The sequence below is a fragment of the Odocoileus virginianus genome, unplaced genomic scaffold, assembly GCF_023699985.2.
Source record: "Odocoileus virginianus isolate 20LAN1187 ecotype Illinois unplaced genomic scaffold, Ovbor_1.2 Unplaced_Scaffold_5, whole genome shotgun sequence".
Lineage (NCBI taxonomy): Eukaryota > Metazoa > Chordata > Mammalia > Artiodactyla > Cervidae > Odocoileus > Odocoileus virginianus.
In genome coordinates, this window is record NW_027224267.1 from 2,901,734 (window position 1) to 2,922,840 (window position 21,107).

The 21,107-nt window shown below is 58.2% G+C and overlaps 1 protein-coding gene across 1 annotated transcript; it reads right to left on the reverse strand.

Moving 5' to 3' along the window:
• Nucleotides 1–276: 276 nt before the first annotated feature.
• SPON2 (spondin 2) lies at nucleotides 277–3,547 on the reverse strand. The gene is made up of 6 exons (XM_070462411.1): nucleotides 3,332–3,547; nucleotides 2,728–2,953; nucleotides 2,183–2,406; nucleotides 1,918–2,109; nucleotides 1,626–1,800; nucleotides 277–601 (listed from the first exon to the last, which is right to left on the reverse strand). The coding sequence occupies exons 2-6, from the start codon at nucleotides 2,948–2,950 to the stop codon at nucleotides 417–419; spliced, it is 999 nt and encodes a 332-aa protein (XP_070318512.1). The 5' UTR covers nucleotides 2,951–2,953; nucleotides 3,332–3,547; the 3' UTR covers nucleotides 277–416.
• Nucleotides 3,548–21,107: the final 17,560 nt, after the last annotated feature.

Here is a 21,107-nt window from a genome sequence, read left to right on the forward strand (position 1 = left end):
CTGTGTGTGTGTGTGTGCCGTGTATGTGTGTAACCTGCATGTATGTGTGATGTGTGTGTCCTGCGTGTGTGTGCCATGTCTGGCGTGTATGTGTGTGACCTGCGTGTATGTGCGATGTGTGTGCCGTGTGTGGTGTGTGTGCAGTGTGTGTGCGCCTGTGTGCGTGGTGGTCCCCGGCTCATCCCCGCAGGTTGACACCTGCTCCTGGGGAAAAGTCCGGTGGCGCGTGCGCCCCGCCTGCCGCCCCACTCCGCCGGGGACACACGAGGCCACGGCTGTGGTGTGGGAGACACGGGTCTTTATTCTGGAGCGGGGATGGGACCCTGACGAGGCCGGTGACCCGGGGCCCCAGGTCTGAGGTATTTCGCAGCCGGGCCGGGGGCCAGTCTCTGCGCGGGCGCGGGTGGGCGCGGGTGTCAGACGCAGTTGTCGGGGTCGCACGGGGCCTCCTCCTCCAGCGGCGGGCAGGGCGCCCCGTGGTTGGCCGGCCGCACGCGGACGTAGCGCGTCCTGCTCTTGGCCCCCAGCCGCCCGCAGGGGCCGGCGCACAGCCCCCAGGACGACCACAGGGAGACCTCGCAGTCCAGCGGCGTCTCAGGGTCTGGGGGCGACGGTGGGGGGGGGGGGGGGCGGTGAGGGGGCGGGGCCGCAGGGGGGGAGGGCTCCCCGCCCCAGACCCGCCTCCAGGCGGGGTGAGGACGCTGGGAGCGAGCCCCAGGGCGCCGCCAGCACGCAGGCCCCCTAAAAGCCACCGGGGCGACTGGCGGGGGTTTCCGTCCTGAGACCCTCCACCCGCGCAGTTAGGAGGAGGGGCGGGGAACCGCGCGCTGACTATCACAGACCCGTGGGTTCTCCACCGCCCGCTCTGCTTTTCTGGCGCCCACCCCTGGGGAAGCCGACCCGCCCAGCGCGCACAGCCTCACGCTCGCCCCTTCTCCGCGGCGCCGACCCCAGCGTCCGGCGCCGGGAAGACCAGAGGGGCCCCCTGGGCTCGTCCTCAGTCAGCAGGGACACGGGGTGGGCACTGTGACATCTCACCACTCACTTCTGGGCAGTTGAAGCTGGAAACGCTGTGCAGGTCTGCTCCGCAGCTTGGAGCTGAGCACACCAGCCTGCGTCCAGGGCCCAGCACTCCTCTCCAACCCCCCTCTGAAGGCACGTAACCCCAGGGCCTGGGCTTGGGCGTCTGAGCGCCAGAGGCCTTTCCCGGTGTAACCCGTCCTCCCGCCCCACGTGGCCCCCCAGCAGCCTGGCTCAGAATGGACGGATCACCTCTCCAGGCTGTGTGGCCTGGTGATCAGTACTCGAGTCTGGCAGTGGGGCTGATCCCGGCGGGCCCTGGGGTGGGGGGTGCCCCTGGGGGGTGCACGTGGAGCCGGGGCGCCTCGGTGACCTTGGCGGCTGTCACATCACAGGCATTCCCCGTGGGGTCAGTCTGCAGGGCAGACACTGATTTTCAAGGGTCTCTAAGGGTGAGAGGCCAGAGCTGGAGGCCCAGGACCAGGTGGTGTCCGAGCATCCGCCGGAATGACGCCCACACCAGAGAGCCGCTCCTGTCTGCTGGGAGCGCCAGCACCTGGCAGCGGGGTCACATGTGTGAAGGGTGGGGTGGGAACCACGCTCACCTGGAAGGCTGTCCATGATCTCGTTGCCCCCGGCCCCCAGGCCCAGGGCGGGTGGGATGAAGGCCCTGGGGCTCTGCCGGAGCCGCACCAGAGTCACTCTGGCGATGGGGGGCAGGGCCTTCAGCCGCGGGTAGTAGAAGGAGTTGGCGGGGTGGCTGGGAGAGGAGGCCGTGATCTGCAGGGGAGGGGGCGAGTCCAAACCTGGGGCACACCAAGGCGCCAGCCCCCCGCTGCGGGCTTCCGCGGGCCTCCCCGGGACCCTCCCAGGGTCCAGAGAGCCGCCGGCCCTCACCTCTGTCACCGTGTCCTGCGGGACAGTGGCGAAATTGGGGGACGAGAAAGTGAAGCCGCTGTCGGTCCCAGCATCGTAGGGGTACAGGTCCACGGCCACCTGCTCCCGCCAGCGGCCGCCGTCACACAAGTCCAGGCTGTCGACGCCCACGAACCAGTCGGGGCTGGGCACGATGCGGACCACGAAGGACACCTGGGGGCCGAGTGCTCAGCAGGGGCCCCCGAGCCGCCCGCCCGCCTGCCCGCCGGCCCCACTGCCCCCTCACCAGCGAGTGCCTGGAGTGGGCCTCGAGCTCGCCGGACGTCTGCCCGGTGCCGCTGGGCACGGCGGGGGCGGAGAACACGCCGTGCACGCTCTGCAGCCGCTCCCCCGCCGCCTCCATCTCCCGCATCAGCGCCCAGGCCTCGCCCCTCTCCGCGAACTCCCGCAGCCCGTTGCTCACGTACTGGTCCTTTCGCCACAGGCTGTAGTCCGAGCTGTGTGCGGCCCCTGAGGCGTGCCGCCGCCAGCCTGGGTGAGCGCCACCCTGGGGCCGCTGCCTGGACCCTCAACCCAGCACCCCGGGTTTGAGGGACGGGCACCACCTGCCTGAGTGAGGAGCACCCCAGGGACGCCGTCCGCCCCCCACCCCGGCACCTTGCTGTGTGACCCTGCCCCCCCACGGTCCTGAGGCTGGGCACAGCTGCGGTGCATGAAAGACCTTAGCAAATATCTCTTGCACTGAAGTGAGGGGTGCGGAGCCTCTGCTGGGTAACCAGCCCCTCTGGTCCCCACGGGGCGCCCCAGGGCCAGGGCGGGGGCTGCACTCACCCAGCAGGGACGACCACTGCGCGGGAGGGCGGAACAATGGGTACTGCTTGGGGAAGGACGCCTGGCTCCACTTGCCCGTGAAGGTGATGCTGTACCTGGCCAGCGGCTGGGCCGTGCACATGGGCTCTGCCCCCAGCGGCTGGCCAGCCACGCCACCCAGCGAGGCCAGGAGGAGGGCCCAGAGGGTGGCCGCCCGGGGGAAGGCCAGACGTGGGGCTCCCATCACCTATGAGAAGGGGGCACGTGCTGCTTCCCCGGTCCCCAGCGTGGGGCCCCCAGGACGCCAGGCACCTCCCTCGGAGTTCCCTCTCTGACTTGGGCCGGGCCAGACCCCACGGCTGGAGTCCCAGGCTGTGTCGGGTTACAGCAGCCCAGAGTGCTGGCAGGTCAAGCCTGGCCTGGGGCTTGTGGCCGGCTCAGTGCCCTGGGGCTTTCCCCAGTGCCGCGCCTCTGGCGCTGCCGTCCCAGGGAACCCCAGGGATGGGAGGGTCGCTGACCCGGCCTCAGTGGAGGGGCTTCCCTCAGCGGGGGGTACTGCTGGTTTCTGGGGGGCAGCACCAAGCGGCCCTGGGGGCTGGGGGGCCGGGAGGACATGCATACTCACCCAGCAGAAGGCAGGACGGCTGGCGCTGAGCTGCAGACAGCTGAAGTCCCAGCAAGAGCCCAGGGCTCCAATTTATGCCACAGACGGCCCCCAGCCGGCCAATGAGGCCCCAGGCCCTGCACCGCGGCAGACGGGACGCGGGGAGAGAGCCGGACCTCCGTGCTGGCCTGGCCGCCCGCCGGCTCTGACGCGGAGCAGATGCTGCTCCAGCGCTGAACTCACTCCTCCCCTGGCTCCCGCCCCCGCCGCACCCCTTCCTTTGTTTTCCCGCCCCGGTTCCCATCAGGCCTTCCCTTGTGTGTCCCCGAGGCCGGAGGTGGGGGGGGGGGGGCAGCCTGCCAAAGCCAGTGCCGGAGAAGGGCTGGGCCGGGGCCACTGGCGTGTGCTGCCCTCAGGACAGGATGGGACGTGGGGGGCCGGGGTCAGGCCTGACGTCAGGCCCAGCGCTGGGGACACTGCTGGGCGGGGGGGCCCCGGGCTCAGTCCTGTGCACGGAACGGCCGGGCCTCTGGACGCCATCCCTCCGGAGGCAGCAAGAGCCACACGGCCGCCCTTCCCTAGGGGCCGGGAGGCGACCCCGGGGCCCCCACTTTCCCCCAGGAGCTAGGACTCCCAGCATGCCCAGCGGGAGGGAACCGCCAGCAGGTCCTGGAGTTTGTCTGCTCAGTGTCAGGAAGACGTTTCCATAGCCCTCGTCACAGGGGCGAACCGGAGGGCAGTGGGGGGGGATCTCACTCTTAGGAAGTGCCCAGCAAGCTTCAAAGCTCAAAAGAAAATGTTCTGATTTTTGAAACCACGTTAATGTTTTACATACTCCAAAAAAAGAGAGAGAAAAACAGAATCAACAAGAATAGAACACAAACAAAAACAGATAATCTAACCTGTATTTCAAGTAAACGACCCCACCACGGGAGCAGCTGTGAACCTGACCTTCAGACCACATATCCTCAGGCCTCGACAGCACCCAGGGCAGTGGCCTGCCACCCCCTGGGCCTGGGGACCACTTACACTCTGAAAAGTCACCGAGACACACCCCCTCCCACGGTGACATCCATCGAGCTTACCGTGTTTGAGATGCTCAAAGTGTTTGAGAGGAAGAGCTCAAAAGATTTACTAACTCACTGAAAAATGAACCTATTGCACGTTAACATAGCAGTGCTTTATGAAAACAACTCCTTTTCAAAAAGAAAACCGCTGGACATACGGATGTTTTTTTGCTGGGCTCCCTGGGAGACCGAGCCTGTCCGTGGGGTGTGTTGTGCTGGTTGATGTCTTCGCAGAAAGGCCGGCCGTGTGTGGACGCAGCTGGTCCCGCGCATGGGACGTCCCCCACTCTTCCAAACTCCAGCAGAATGGCAGAGGTGTCTCTGTTCACTCCCTGCCTTCGGGGAGGTGGCTGGCTCGGGTTTGAGGAAGGAGGCGTCCGGGGCGCCAGGCCGTCTCATGCGGGAAGTGAGGACACACTCAGGCAGCCCCGGCCTGCTGCCGCCCAGGGCTGCGAGTCCAGGGGCTTGCCCCCCTTTGCAGGAGGCTCCTCTCCTAGCCCCCTATCCACACAGACAGGCTCTGCCCCCTGGGGCGGCCTCTGACTTACAGGAGTGGAGCCTGGTCTCAGTGTCCGCCAAAGAACTGAGCAGTCACGGGACAATAGAGTGCTCCCGCCTGCCAAGTGCTCCAGGCCCCCCGCCCCCCGCCTCGACGGGCGGCCAGCGGGGACTGAAGTCTGGAGCCTGTTTGCTCAGGGCTCCCCCCGGAAGGCCCAAGGGAGGGTGAGCAGGGAGCTCTTTCCTTCGGCGGTGGAGAGAACCCGAGATCACTTGGGGTCCCCCCGAGGGCCTGGGGTCCTGGGACACAGCAGGGCACGGGAGGGCCAGTCCTCGGCCCTGTTCTGAGGGGCCCAGCTGACCCTGTGGGTCCCGGGTGCACGGCAGACACTCTGACCCTCAGGTTCCTCCTGCGACTTCCCCTGGGGTCAGGCCTGGGAAGCACTTGGCAGCGCCACAGGCACAGGTCCCTCAGCACACAGCTCCGCCCACCCCGCCAGTCATCTGCCCATCAGCATGTGCCCAGTCGCCCCCGGGTCTCAGCATCCCCCCACCAGCCTCTCCTCCCCCCGGGTCTCAGCATCAGGATCACAGGAGTGACGGTGGCCATTGGCCGGGGCGGGGGGCCAGGAGCACTGCGTTGTCCCGTGACTGCTTGGTTCTTGGTGGATGCTGAGACCAGGGTCCACTCCTGGAAGTCAGTCCATGTTGTCAGTCACTCCTGGGGTGACTTTGGGGGGCTGAAGCTTGGGGCTGTGCTGTGGCCAGGCCTCTGCAGACCCCAGGCTCCCTGACCGCCCCACCCCCACCCCAGCGGCAGAGCACTGTCTGTGCCCCGATCCCCATGCCTGTCTGCACCCCCTTCCCACAGCAGGCACCCCGACCCCAGACCCCCACCCCAGCACCGCTGTAGCTCACACGGTGCTCAGCACAGGATGAGCCGCTGACGGCCCGTCCTCCCAGCCGCCCTGGTTTTAGGAGGTGTCTCCCACCCAAGTGCTGCTCACGGTGGACTTGGGGCCGAGTCTGTGCTGCCCCCAGTGGGGCTTGCGGTTCTCAGGAGTGTGAGCTGCCAAGGGTGGGCCAGGCACACAGGGACACGGTCATGTCTGTGCCCGGGCTGGGCCCTGCCACGGCCCAGAACCCAGGGGGCCTGAGGGGCCAGGGTAACAAGGGCTCCTTCAGGCAGGGCCCTGGGGATGGACAGGCCACCAGGCTGGCTCAGTCGGGTGTCCGCGGGGCTGCCTGTCTCCTCGGGAGCGCACAGGCGCGGCGTGGAGTCTCCCAGGAGCTGGCCAGCTGACAGGGGCACGTTTGTTTGCTGAGTGGCCAACTCACCAGACGTTGACCAAGGGCTGCATTCCTGCCAAAGGCCACAGCCAGAGGCCACACGGGCTCTGCGCCTGAGGCTGAGCACTCCCAGGGGCCCCTCGACGCTCTCCTGTCCCAGCATTCGCCCGCCAGGACCCCAGGGCATCTGCACTGCGGCTCCCTCTGCTTGGGCAACTCGTGTCCTCCTGACAAGGCCCCCGCCTGGGTTATAGCCGGGGCTCCTGCACAGAGGTCAGTCCGCCCAGCATGCAGGGATTCGCCTCGGGAGTCCTGCAGCTAGCCACTGCCTCCCCCAGGACCGCCCCCTTCTACTCATCCTGAGTGCAGAATTCTCAGCACTTCTGGTTGGTGGGCCTGCGCCAGGTCAGGGAGCGCTGGGTCCAGGGTATAACTTCATGGCCTCTATTGACCCAGGGGGGCGCTGGAATGGGTGCTGGGCGAGCTGAGCCCCTGAGAGCAGCTGGCTCCCCTCGTTCCTGCAGGGAGGCCGGGCGGGGGGGGCCCTTGCCACGGCTCAGCCTCTGGGGGTGTCACCCCTGTGAACGAGTGTGCCTTGCAGGAGGCCTCACCTTGCCGGGGGAGGCCCCGCGGCTGCCCGCAGGCCCCAGGGGACCTCCGCCTCCGTCTGGCTGGAAACACGGACTTTCTCTCCTTGTGCAGCAGCCGGGCCCCTGAACACAGGCCTGTCTGTGCAGCAGACTTTGCCGTGTGTCTTCACCCTGGTTCGAATGCCAGGACCGCGGCAAGAAAGGCAGAGCGAGGGCCTCGGAAAACGCTCCGCGTCATGGGAGCAACGAGAAAACGGGCCAAATGGTCCAAACTGACCTCCTCAGACACTGGAAATCAACCAAAGGCTTGCAGCAGTCTTTGGAGAGTTGTTTTTTGTTTTTCAATCAAGAAAATTAACTGACTCTTGGTGAGAACAGCTGTGAGGTTTTGTTATATGCCATCTTAGCCAGTTCTCGGCGACAGCTCTGGCATCCAGTACATTCACGTGGTCGAGCAACCGTCATCCACTCCAGAACCTTTGCGTCTTCTGAATCTGAAACTCGGCCTTTCCGGCAACAGCTCCCCGTCCCCTCCCTCAGCCCCGTCTGTCATCCTGACGACTCCTGGTACGTGATCTGTGTGGAATCGTGCAGGGCTTGCCGTTTCGTCTCTGGCTTATTTACTGAGCATAATATTCACAGGTTCATCCACCTTGTAGCAGGTGTCAGAATCGCCTTCTGTTTTTTTTTTTTAATGTCCCTATAATGTATGTTTTTCCTTGTAAGTAAATGTTTGCAACGTGTAATATACATAAAGAAAATCACATTTTCCCTTGCATCTGGCTCGGTGGATTTTCAGAAATGGAAGGCATTCATGTTGTCAGTAATTGGATCAAGGAATAGAAATTTAAGAACATATAAGACCTTTCAGTCACTACCATCCCCAAAGTGAGCACCAGCCAATTCCCAAATTTATCCATTATTTTTGCCTCTTTTTATACTTGATACAACTAGTCACATGATGTACTGTTGGTGTTTGGCTTCTTTCATAGAATGTCCTTCCTTTTTATGGCTGAATAATATATTCCACTGTATGGAGACCACATTTTCCTTATTCATTCATCTGACAATGGACACAGGTTTGCTTCTACGGTTGGCTGTTGGCACTGTCGATTCAATGGATGTGAGTTTGAGCAAACAACAGGAGATGGTGAAGGACTGGGAAGCCTGGCCTGCTGCAGTCCATGGGGTCACAAAGGGTCGACACAACTTAGTGACTGAACAACAACATTGCGAACAATGCTGTTGTGAACGTGGGTTTACGGATATCTCTTTAGGACCTGCTTTCAGTTCTTTTGGGTATCACTGGAATTGCTGAATCATATGAAAGTTCTTTTTTTTTCCATTTTTCTGTTGAAGTGTAGTTGGTAGTTCTATTTTTAAAGTTTTGAGGAGCTGCCACACTGTTTTCCACAGCTGCTGTACCAATTCACATTCCTGTTAACAGTGCACAGTCTCTCCACATCCTCTCCAAGCCGTGAGGTGTGTAAGTTGCCCTGGACCCATCCCCCACCCGCCAGCTCTGTAGCCTTGAAAGCCGACACAGCGGATTCATGGTGCAAACCAATCGCCCGTCCTCCCCACTGGAGAGAAGAGTGGGGCCAGCGGCCTCAGAGCAACATCCCTTGAAACAACAGCACCCGACCATCTCATCCTCTGTCTCCCCTTCTCCTCCCGCCTTCAACCTTTCCCAGCATCAGGGTCTTTTCCAGTGAGTCAGCTGTTCGCATCAGGTGGCCAAAGTATTGGAGTTTCAGCTTCAGCATCAGTCCTTCCAATGAGTATTCAGGGCTATTCAGCATCAGTCCTTCCGATGAGTATTCAGGGCTGATTTCCTTTAGAGTGGACTGGTTTGTTTGACCAGCTGATGGTCTGGAAGACCCCACATGCAAGGCTGTCTGCAATGGACTCAATCCAGAGCCCACCCAGGAGTGAAAAGCCCTCTCACAGCTGATTGTTGAAAATGTTTCCAGGCCATTAATGAACTGTGCAGTAGCCCGAGGTGATGGACAACGTGGGGGTGAGCAAGAGACTGGGAGCTGAGGGAAAGTCTGAGGAACGCCGACCACCTGGCCTGAGACCCACAGAGTCCCACAACAAAGACTGTGAAGCTGGCTGGTTCCAGGCGTTTAGGGAACTCTCTGTTCAGTCATGAGCTGACCACTAAGCTGATGAAGCAAGACTCGGTGACCACATGGCAAAGAATACCAGCTTTACAGAAGTAGTTCAGAAATGCCACCAAACAACTACAGCAGGCAGAAGCAGTAACAAACCCCGGGGAAACCACGAAGAAAATAACTTGAAAAACATACTGGGTTGGCCAAAAAGTTCCTTTGGTTTTAAGTAAAATAAAAGACACATTTTTCATTTTCTATTTTTTCAGTTTATTTTTATTTATTTATTTGGCTGCATCAGGTCTTGGTTGTGGCACGCAGGATCTTTAGCTGAGGCTTGTGGGGTCTAGTTCCCTGACCAGGGATCAAGCCCAGCCCTCTGCATTGAGAGCGCAGACCACCAAGGAAGTCCCTGTTTTTTCATTTTCACCAAGGACTTTACTGAACAACGTATTCACCGTTTTGCCCTACCTTCTGCCATTTTTCAGGCAACTTCATAATTCCATCTTTCCAAAATTTTTTTTTATCAGTTTAAGCAAAGAACTATTCCAGGAATCTTATTCCAGTCTTCCAGGGAATGGAAAATTTTTCCATTAAGAGAATTTTTTAAAGACCAAAATAAATGGACATCCCAAGGTGCAATGTCTGGTGAACACTGGATGAATCAGAACTTCCCAGCCAAGCTGTAACAGTTTTTGCCTGGTCATCAAAGAAACACAGCAGTCTTGCATTATCCTAATGGAAGATTATGCATTTTCTGTTGATTAATTCCAGATGCTTTTTGTTGAGTACTTTCAGTTGGTCTAATTGGGAGCAGTACTTGTTGGAATTGTTTAGTTTTCCAAAAGAAGCTCATAATATAGGATTCCCTTACAATCCCATCATATACACATCACTTTCTTTAGATGAAGACTGGCCTTTTGCATGGTTGGTGGTTGTTCATTTCACTTGCCCCACGATCTCTTCCATAACCCAGACAGTGTATTAAAAAGCAGAGACATCGTTTTGCTGACAAAGGTCTGTCTAGTCAAAACTATGGTTTTTCCAGTAGTCATGTACGGATGTGAGAGTTGGACCATAAAGAAGACTGAGCACTGAAGAATTGATGCTTTCAAACTGTGGTGTTGGAGAAGACTCTTGAGAGTCCCTTGGACTGCAAGGAGATCAAACCAGTCCATCCTAAAGGAAATCAACCCTGAATATTCATTGGAAGGACTGATGCTGAAGCTGAAACTCCAGTACTTTGGCCACCTGATGCAAAGAGCCGACTCATTGGGAAAAGACCCTGATGCTGGGAAAGATTGAAGGGGGGAGAAGAGGATGAGATGGTTGGATGGCATCACCGACTCAATGGACATGAGTTTGAGCAAACTCCAGGAGATAGTGAAGGACAGAGAAGCCTGGTGTGCTGCAGTCCATGGGATCACAAAGAGTCAAGACCCGGCTGAGTGACTGAACAATGCAAAGGGAGGCAGCACAGAGGAACAGAAGAACAAAAAAGATACAATCCATGTGGAAAACAAATAGCAAATGGCAGATCTAAATCCTACCTTACAGTTAAAGATTCAATATGAGTTAGATATCAATTAATTACCAGCAAATGGCAGAGTAGACAAAAATAAAACCTAATCTTACCATATGCTGCCTGCAAAAGACCGACATCAAAGACCCAAATAGGTGGAAGTAAAAGGGAAGAATCCGGTAAACCAACAGGAAACAAAACCAAGTGGGAGCACCTCTGCCAAACGAGGAAAACAGGCTTCAGGGCAACCCTGTTCCTGGAGACAGAGCGGCAGTGAGAGCAGGCAAACCCTCAGGAAGACAGGGCTGCTGTGAATGCACAGGCTTCGGGCTGGAGCCCCAACGTGCATGCACACAAACGGACAAGTGAAGGTGGCATGGACAATCCAAGAATAATCTCTGGAGCCTGCCCACAGTCAATAGCCTGTCTTCAAGGACGGATGAAGAACGAGACAGCAGATCCAAAGGAAACGGGAACGGGAACCACACTGTCCATGGGCTTGGCCCAGCAGGGCCTGCGCGCCTCTATCTGACAGCTGTGCTTCAAGGACGGATGAAGAACGAGACAGCAGATCCAAAGGAAACGGGAACGGGAACCACACTGTCCATGGGCTTGGCCCAACAGGGCCTGCGCGCCTCTATCTGACAGCTGTGCTTCAAGGACGGATGAAAAACGAGACAGCAGATCCAAAGGAAACGGGAACGGGAACCACACTGTCCATGGGCTTGGCCCAACAGGGCCTGCGCGCCTCTATCTGACAGCTGTGCTTCAAGGACGGATGAAAAACGAGACAGCAGATCCAAAGGAAACGGGAACGGGAACCACACTGTCCATGGGCTTGGCCCAACAGGGCCTGCGCGCCTCTATCTGACAGCTGTGCTTCAAGGACGGATGAAAAACGAGACAGCAGATCCAAAGGAAACGGGAACGGGAACCACACTGTCCATGGGCTTGGCCCAGCAGGGCCTGCGCGCCTCTATCTGACAGCTGTGCTTCAAGGACGGATGAAAAACGAGACAGCAGATCCAAAGGAAACGGGAACGGGAACCACACTGTCCATGGGCTTGGCCCAACAGGGCCTGCGCGCCTCTATCTGACAGCTGTGCTTCAAGGACGGATGAAAAACGAGACAGCAGATCCAAAGGAAACGGGAACGGGAACCACACTGTCCATGGGCTTGGCCCAGCAGGGCCTGCGCGCCTCTATCTGACAGCTGTGCTTTGCAGCACAGGGAGCCTTCCAAAGCAGACCGCGTGGTGAAACGTCTCAGTAAATTTAAAACGATCGGGATCCCATTTCCGAATAAAAATATAAAAATCAAAAAAAAATGACTGAAATCCTGCAAAATATGCTCTCTCACCACAACGGAGTGAAATTAAAAATCAGTAACAGGGGACTTCCCTGTTGGTTGGGTGGCTGAGACTCTGCACTCCCAATGCAGGAGGCCCGGGTTCAAGCCCTGCTCAAGGAAGTTGATCCCGCGTGTCACGACCAGAAAGACCCTGCATGCCGCAAGGAAGACGGAAGAGCCCGTGGGACACAACTAAGACCCAACACAGCCAAGTGAATGAGTAAGTATTAAATAAAATAAAATAACCTACCATATGATCCAGCAATCCTACTTCTGGGTAAATTGAAACTAGGATTCTTAAAGATCCTGCCAATATATTCATTTTTCCCTTAATTTTTAAAAAAAGGCAATAAAAAGAAGAAATTTTGGAAATTAAAAAGCATGTTGAAATTAAACCTTATACTCCTTACTAACCAATGGATAGAAGAAGAAATCACATTATAAGTTAGAAAATACTCTGAGATAAATGAAAGCACAACATGTAAAAATTTATGGAATGAAGCAAAGCAGTACTTAGAAGGAAATAAATAAGATCTCAAATCAGTAACCTAACCATCCACCTAAAGAAACCAGAAAAAGGAGAGCAAACTAAATCCAAATCACACAAGAAATAGTAAATATCAGAGCAGAAATACAGAAAATGAAAATTTCAAAAATTGAGAAAAATCAATGAAAGTAAAAGTTGGTTCTCTGAAAAGATCAAGAGAATTGACCAGCTAGACAAAGAAAAAAAGAGTGAAATGGGAGACATTATTAATTACCTTACAGAAATAAAAAGGATTATGAGAGAATTCTATCAATAATGGTATGTCAACAAATTAGGTAACTTACATGAAATGGACAAATCCTTAGGAAGACACAAACTGCCAATACTGACTCAAGAAGAAATAGACAATCTGAATAGAATTATAATAAAGAGATTTAATTAATAATTTTTAAAACTTACCATAAAGAAAAGCACAGGATCATATGACTTCATCAGTGAATTTCACAACATATTTAAAGGAAAATTAACACCAATCCTGCTCTAAATCTTCCAAAACCAAAAGAAGAGGGACTCCTTCCCGACTCACTCTATAAGGCTAGTTTTACCCTGATACTGAAACTAGACAAAGTCATTGCAAAAAAAGAAGACAACAGAAAGCTTTTCCCTTAAAATTAGGAACAAGACAAGAATGCCCACTCCTGTTACTTCTATTCAGTCTTGGAGGTTCCAGCCAGGAAAATTCTGCAAGAAAATGAAACAAAAGTTGACAAAGATGAAGTAAAATTATCTCTGTTTGCAGATGACATGGCCTTGTATACAAAATCCTAAGAAATCTATACAAAAATATTGGAGCTACTAAATGAGCTTAGCAAGATCACAGATATAAGGTCAGTACACAAAAATCAGCTGTGTTTCTATACACTGTGTGCTAATTGTTCAGCCATGTCCAACTTTTTGCGATCCCAGGGACTGGAGCCTCTCAGACTCCTCTGGCAAGAATACTGGAGTGGGTTGTCATTCCCTTCTCCAGGGGATCTTCCCGACCCAGGGATCAAACCTGGGTCTCCTGCATTGCAAGCAGATTCTTTACGCCTGAGCCACCAGGGAAGCCCTTGTATACATTAGCAACGAATAATCTGAAAGTAAAATTAAGAAAACAGCTCCATTCACAATAGCATCCAAAAAGGATAAAATACTTAGGCATCAATTTAGACAAAGAAGTGGAAAAGTTGTACACTAAAAACTACAGAGTGTGGTTGGGAAGTAAAGATGTAAATAGGTGGGAAGACGTGTTCATCGATTGGGAGAGTTAGTGTTGCTGAGATGCAGACACTCCCCAAACACCTACAGACTCACTACGTGCAGGCATGTTCAGTGGCTTCCGTAGTGTCAGCTCTGTGCGACCCCATGGACTGGCAGCCCGCCAGGCCCCTCTGTCCACGGGATTCTCCAGGCAAGAATACTGGAGTGGGTTGCCATGCCCTCCTCCAGGGGATCTTCCTGACCCAGGGGATCGAACCCACATCTCTTGAGTCTCCTGCATTGGCAGGTGGGTTCTTTACTACTAATGCCACCTGGGAAGCCCACAGATTCATTACAATCCCTATCAAAATTCCAACTGCTATTTTTTCCCTCCAGAAATGGAAAGGCTGATCCTGAAATTCATATGGAATTGCAAGGGCCCCAGATAACCAAAATAACCTTATAAAAGAAGCACTAAGTGGGAGAACTCCCACTTCTCAATTTCAAAAAATATCACAAAGCTACAGGAATTAAGACAGCGTGGCACTGTCCTGAGAAGAGACCAGTGGAGCATGACTGATAGCTCAGAAATGGACCCTTACACTGAGGTCCGTTGATTTTTGACAGGTGTGCCAAAACCAGCACTAGAAGAAAGGACAGCACTTTCCCAGATGTGCCCAGACAAGCGGACGTCCACATGCAGAAGACAGAACTTGCTCCCACCTCACACCGAGACAAAAACCCACACATAAAAGCTAAAACTATAAAACTCTAAAAGGAGTCTCAGGTGTAACTTTTGTGACCATGGATTCAGGCAACAATTTCTTAAGATTTGACACCTGAAGCACAAAAACTAAAGGAAAATTAGATAAATTATGCATCATCAAAATGAAAAATGTTTGTGCTTCAGAGGACACCATTGAGAGGAAAAGAGTGCAAACAATCCGTGACTCCCACGTGTCAGAGTCCCCAGTATCTGATGGGTCAGAGGGCAGAGCCTAGTCTTCAAGACCAGATGCAAAGGAGAGACATCACAGAGGAAGTGAGAGGCCCGGGGGTTCCTCACACACTGCGGGTGTTTGCAGAGAGAATAAGACGCGGGGAAGACTCAGTGAAAGAACCACTCCTCCTGCGGAGGAAGCTCTGGCCTGCAGCTGCGCACAGCGCCGCCAGCGGGAATGACCGAGAATCTGGGGGTCTCGGGGGCGGAGGAGGGGGGTGGCACATGGGCTCCGAAGAGAAAGAACCCGACAGACCCATGAGCAACCATTCTGAGGGAGACCGGACTGCCCACACGCTTCCCTGCAGAATGTTCTGGAAGACACTCTGCCTGGGACTTGGGATTTCTGGCAAGAAGCCTTCTCGGGCCCCTGAGAGCCCTCGGACTCCCAGTGCTGCAGGGAAGGCTCGGGCCCCCGAGGGTCCGGATGGAGGCGTAGCCACGGGCAGGGAGCACCCAGGGCCCCGCTGGGGTTGGCTCTGGTTACTGTCTGGTGAGTGACCAGCCGCCGGGGATCTGGCGCCCGGAACCCACGGCGCTGTCTGCTCTGCCCACACGCCTGCACACGGTAGGGCTCTGTCCCGCTCCCCGTGGGGTCACTGGGCGGTGGGAAGGCCACAGCTGCAGTCGTCCAGAGGCCCCTTGGCTCACGGCTGGGGTTTCACGCTAGGCTGGGGCCTTAGCAGGGCCTGGAGCCCTTGCCTGCGGCCTCTGCCCTGCCCGCCCTTCCTGTCGGATGGCAGCCGGCGCCTGGGCGGGCTTCCTGAGAGCAGGAGCCAGGGAGGCCGCACGGGCGAAGGGACCTGCCCTCGTGAGACGCGGAGCCACAGCCCCGGTCTCGAGGAGGACAGCAGACCCCGCCTCTTACGGGGGTGGCGTGGTCCTAGACGACAGGGGCTGGGGGGCTGGTGGCCCCTGGGGGACATGGGGCTGCCGCCCAGGCCTCCAGGACCTGCAGGGACAGGCCAGCTCTGGGGTCACCACACCCAGGGGCCACAGCGTGGCCTGTGGAAGGGGCTCCAGTGCCCAGGTTTGTTTGCAGCCCCCAGACCCAGCGCAACCTGCCAGTCGGAGTTGGGCTCCCAGGTCAACTCCACATAAGCGGCTGATGTGCACCAAGCTGGGAGGGAGTTTCAGAGCAGCCGAGGGGCCGGAGGAAGTTCACCCACAGGATGCGCCCTCATCCGCGCCCCTCCTCGCCCAGCCCAGGACAAGGGTGCTGGGGTGGAGCCCTCTGGATATGAGAGGCCCCTGACCTCTTCCCGGCTCCCCCCAGCAGGACGCAGGCAGGTTGAGGCTATGCTTTCCTGTCTGCTCGCAGTTTCAGCCGCGAGTGTATGCGGACCATGCAGAAGGGCTGGCGCCTGGGAAGGACCCAGCAGGTCTCCCCCAGGACACTGGCCCCAAGGGCCTCCTCTCAGGCCGCGCACTCCACCACCTCCTCCACCCTCCCTGGGACCCTGTCCAGCAGAGCTCGGCCTTGGGAGGGGCTCTGAGACGGACAGGGAAGGCCTGGAGGTCGGGGAGCGGAGTGCAGGCTGGGGTGGAGACGGGGGCTGATGACTGCCATGGACGCAGAGCCCAGAGGGGCCGCCAAGCCCCCTTGTGTGGGTTCCCCACGCACGCCACGGGGTTTGCACCAGGGCAGGAGGAGGCGGCTGGGCGCCCAGGGCAGCAGCCCCTGCCATCTGGGCCTGGCCGTCCAGCACCGGGGCTTCTGGTCTCTGACGGGACACCACTGGGGTGGGCTGGCCTGAGGGAGCCCTGAGCCTGAGTCGCCTCAGAGTCTGCCGCATGTGAGATGTGACTGCTCCCCGACACCCTCCAGCCCCTCTGGCGCCCCACCGTGCTTCCCCACAGAGATGACCCCCCCCCCATGACCCCACAGGCCAGCCCAGCGGCCGTGCGGGAAGGGAGTTCCGTCCAAGTTCTGGCTCAGCGGCTCCCTAGCGGCCAGGCTGGCTGTGCATCCCCGGGAGCGGTCTGGGATTTGGGGATTTACGCTTTAATTTTCACATTTGCTTCCTTCCCTTGAACTTCCTCTTGCTCTCCATGGGGCTGTGGAGTCGTCAGCTGTATCTGAACCTGGAAGCTGTCATGATGAGCTCGGGGAGCCCCCTTCCCGAAGGACACAAGGTGCAGGGGGAGCAACATGGGGAGAGCCATCAGAGGGAGTGCTCCCAGGAAAGGGTGCTCCCCCGAGAGGAGGTGCTCCCTGGAGAGGGGTGCCCTCAGGCAAACCTGGAGTCCTGGGGCAGAGAGCACCTCCACCTGTGCCTCGCCCCGTCAGTTCACAGGACTCGCAGGCTGGATTGCAGGGGAGGGGGGAAGGTGAGCACAGCCTGTCCTGCTAAGAGCATGGACGTTTCTTTGCCATCCTGGGCCTCAGCCTGGGCTTGTCTCATCGCTCCCTGGTCCAGCAGGCGCCCAGGGGCCACACCACCCACCCATCCTGTCAACAGGGAGACTGAACCCTGGGGAAGAGCCTGGCCAGGGATGCAGACCAGGGGCAACAGCTGGGGGTGAACCCCAGGCTGGACTCTCCTGGAAATCAGAGCTGGTCCAGCTCCGGAGGAGGGAGATGCCGGACTGAGGTTTTCGGGTGGAGAACGTGTGGGTCATGGACCTCAGTGTCTAGGGGGGCCGGGGTCCCCAGGGCCTCCACTCCCACCACGCCAGGATCCAGGATGGCACATGTGTGAACACACCCCTCACACGCCTGCCAGGCGCTCCCCATCATAGGCCAAGTCCCAGGCTGACCTTGCAGCTGTTTCTGAGGACACACCTGCTCGGGAAGTCTGGCTCTGGACTGACTCTGTGGGCCTGCATGCTCTGCTCAGGCCTGCCCTGCTCCCCCTGCTTCCTGCTCCTTGCTCCTCTGCTGGGTAGCTGTCCTGAGATGTGTCCACCTGTCTGTCCAGGGGGAGGGGCTGCCCTGCAGCTCAGGGACCCGGCCCTTCTCCCAGAGCCCCTGCTGTCACCCCGGCCCAGCCTCGGGGCTGGTAATCGAGACGGTGACACCCCTGCTGGCCTCACGTGCCATAGCCCTGAGCACTGCGGGGGGCAGGGTGTCTACCGCAGCCTCCTCAGGCATCCTGGGGCAAGGGACAGCTGGGGACAGTGTGTCAAGGGGGAGACACACAGTCTGGGCTGTGGGCAAGGCTACCAGAGAACCAGGAGCCCTCCCCAAGCTGTGGCCCCTGGCCACCATCTACCCCTCCCCCAGAATGGCCAATGGCCCCACATCTGGGGCCTGGGGTGTCATGTCCAGGCCGTTCTGTCCTGTCAGGGTGGCAGGTTCAACTGAAAGGGCCCCCGTTGAGGGGCTGTTTTCAAACCCGTGGGCATCGCCAGATGGGGGCTCCTGGACCAACCCGGGTGGGGAGGGGTCACCAGGTGGTGAGGGGACTGCAAGGAGCACGGGGCTCTGTCAGGCAGTCCCCGCTGCCCACCCCCAGCCCAGCGAGGCCTCTCTCCCCTGGGGACCCACTTCCCAGCCTGGAAATTCTGAGTCCACAGCCTTGCGGCCGGACACCCCGGCTCCAGCCTCACGGTGGCCTGCTTTCCGCCAGGCGCAGTGGAAATGTGGGTCAGCGTCTGCTCACCTGGCCGGGGGCCAGAGCCACTGGTAGGAAAATCACCAGCGCAGCCCGTGGCCAGCAGGGCCCCCACCGCCCCCAGCAGCTGTCCCACCTGCACACTGACCCCCACCCCCAGACTGGGGCTGCCTGTCCCGGGGGGGCGGGCCCTGCCGCCCAGCACCTGCACCTCTGCAGGGGGTCTGCCCATGGGGCTCCCATCCTCTAAACAGCTCTGCTGTTGGGAGGGTGCCCTGGCATGGTGCCTGCTGCAGCCCCTGCCGACCACGGGGCACAGAGCAGGTGGGTAGCGCTGGGAGGATCAAGAGCACTTTGTGAAATGTCCCCCCTTCCTTCTGGGACTTCCAGAAGGACATCTGACAGACATGGGAAGTGAGCCTTATTCACGATTTAAGCTGCCCCTCCCCCAAGCCCCAGCAGCCCCTCGTCTGCCAGTGAAGGGTGAGCAAGGGAACCTGCCTGGGGGCCCCAGGGCCTGTGTCTGACGAGGAGGGGCTGGAGCAAACACCCACCCTCCGGGGAGCCAAGGGGCCCCGGGTGACCTCTGGGGAGAAGCAGGGGTGGCCAGCGGGATGTGCGTGACAGGCACATCACAAACCCTTACCCCCACCGACCCTACCACAGGGATACTTGTTTAAAAAAGGCTGCTTCTGAGATAATTTTAGGCTTACAGAAAAGTTGCAGAAATAGTCCAGTTGCCTGTACCCTCCACCCTCCGCCCTACACAGTGGTCAGAGCCAGGATGCTCATGCCGGCTCCTGTCACTAGCCCAGCCTGGGACCCGCCCAGACGTCAGCAGCTTTCTGCTGGGTCCCTCCATGCAGGACCCCCTAGGGGACCCCACACTGCCTGGAGAACCTGAGTCCTGGGCAGTTTGAAGGGCATGACCAGGCATGGGGCACGGTGTCCAGGTCCACGTGTGTTTGCTGACCCAGGTGTGAGTCTGGCTTGGGTGGGAATCCCAGGGGAGCAGCTGAGGTGGCCATCGCTCTCAGGGCGCAGGCACCCTGCATTAGACCTGGGTGACGTGTCCTGGGGGTTGACACCTGGGCCTAGAGCTGCTGGGGTGAGAACCCAATGGCCACAGCTCCTGGTGGAGCAGATGGGCTTTACTTCTCCAGGTCCTCCCCAGGGCAACCCTGTCCTCCTCCCTTCTCCGGCTTCACCCTCTTTGGAGGGTGCTGTCCTCGGTGGGGTAGGGGCTGGTGATCAAGCCCCTGACGTCCTGGATGTCAGGACACACTGGGCCTGGGAGGGTGACAAGGGATGAGGGCTGCTCCTGGGGAGAAGCCCTCCCGGGAAGCCCTCCCTGGGGAGCGCAGTGAAGGGGAGGGGGGACACTGGGGTCCCACCGGGCCGGGCGGGGGCTGCCCTCCACTCCCCTTGTAAGGCAGTGAGTGGTCTCAGTGGGGCCCTCTGACTAATACAAGAAGGGACCATTTGGGGGAGCTCCCGGCACTCTTACCCCTTAGGAGGCCCATGGACGCTGCCCGCTCTCCCGCTGACTCAGCCCCTTCACCCACCCGTCCTCTGCCTGTCCTCTCTGTGGGCGGGAAAGGGGCAGCCACGGGGAACCCAGCCTGGGATGCGCCCAAGAAAAGAGGGGCCTCGGCTTCCCTACAAGGCCACGCCCATGGGAGCCACGCCCAATCAACCACACCCATGTGCGGCCACGCCTATAGGGACACGCCCACGGGAGGCCACACCCAATGGGAGCACACCCACGGGAAGCCCTGCCCATGAGAGACCACGCCCACATAGGACCTCACCCACGAAGGCCACGCCCACTGGAGGCCACGCCCAATGGGGGCCGCGCCCACAGGGTCGGGACCACGCCCACGAGGTCTTGCCCAAGGAGGTCCAGTACTCTGGGGTGAGGGACGCAGTGCCCTTCATGCACCAGCTGTGCACCGTCAGGGAGGCTGGCCCTCGGGGCCTCTCCTCCCGTCTAGACACGGGGTCTGCAAGGCTCTAAGGAGCCCTCTTAGGTCCAGCCCTCCAAGGTCGCAACCTCTCACCTTCACCATCAACCGCTGGGCAAACACACAATGTCCAGTGGGGGGTCCCTGACCGCGAGAGCGCAGAGGAAGGTGGGGGGCCGCCCGGCAGGTACCAGGCAGAGGCCCGCGGAAGCTGCTGGGGGTTTGCCGGCTCCTCGCTCTCACAAACCCCCGGAGGGAAGATTTTCACGCCTGTCATTGGAACATGTTACTTCAAGACAGAAAATATGAAGAGGCCTGGAGTTCTCATCAGCAACCCGGGAGCTGAGGACAGTGCGATGTCATCCCCGTGGGTCATGGGGGCGGGGGACGCCGCCCAGGATCCTGGCGAGCCCAGGAGCAGCTACTGTGAGCTTGGCACCCACGTGGCCCATCCAAGGAGAATTCCAGAAAGAGACCAGCGCTGCCCATGAAGCAGAGTGGAGGCACAAGATGATGTCCAGAAGAGGTTGGGGGTGGGACGCAGGTCCAGCAAGGAGGCCGACCTAAGACTGGACACACTCGCACACGCCTTTGTTCCCTGAGCTAGCACGTGGCGGGGCGCTGCAGACGTACGTGCCAGGGGCCACTTCAGAAAGCCCCTGAAAGGTAACATAGGGACCGTGGGTGCAGGCAGGGATTCTCCCGGCCCTCATCATGGCTGGGTCTTGTGGCAGCCAAAAAACCAGCAGAAGTGGGTGTAGAAACCGGTCTTCACGCTCCACAGAGAAAACATTGTACTATGAGGCTGTGACGTTGACTCGCCCACAAAGGAAACCTCAATGAGCTAAAAAAGTAGGTTAACAAAAATCTTATTATAATCCAACAAAGTTTTAAATAAATTTTAAACACACCCCCAATCTTGATTACTCAGAAACTAAGAAAGACATTTCCAGGGAAACTTAGATAAAGCAGGAAATGAAATCTGAGCACACAGGCTTTCTGGAAATAGCATCTCAGCTGAGCCCGCGGGCTCGACTGACCGTCGCTCAGATTCTCTGAGGAAAGAACAGCAGTGAGGGATTTCCTGACCATCTTTGGGAATTAGAATTCGAATC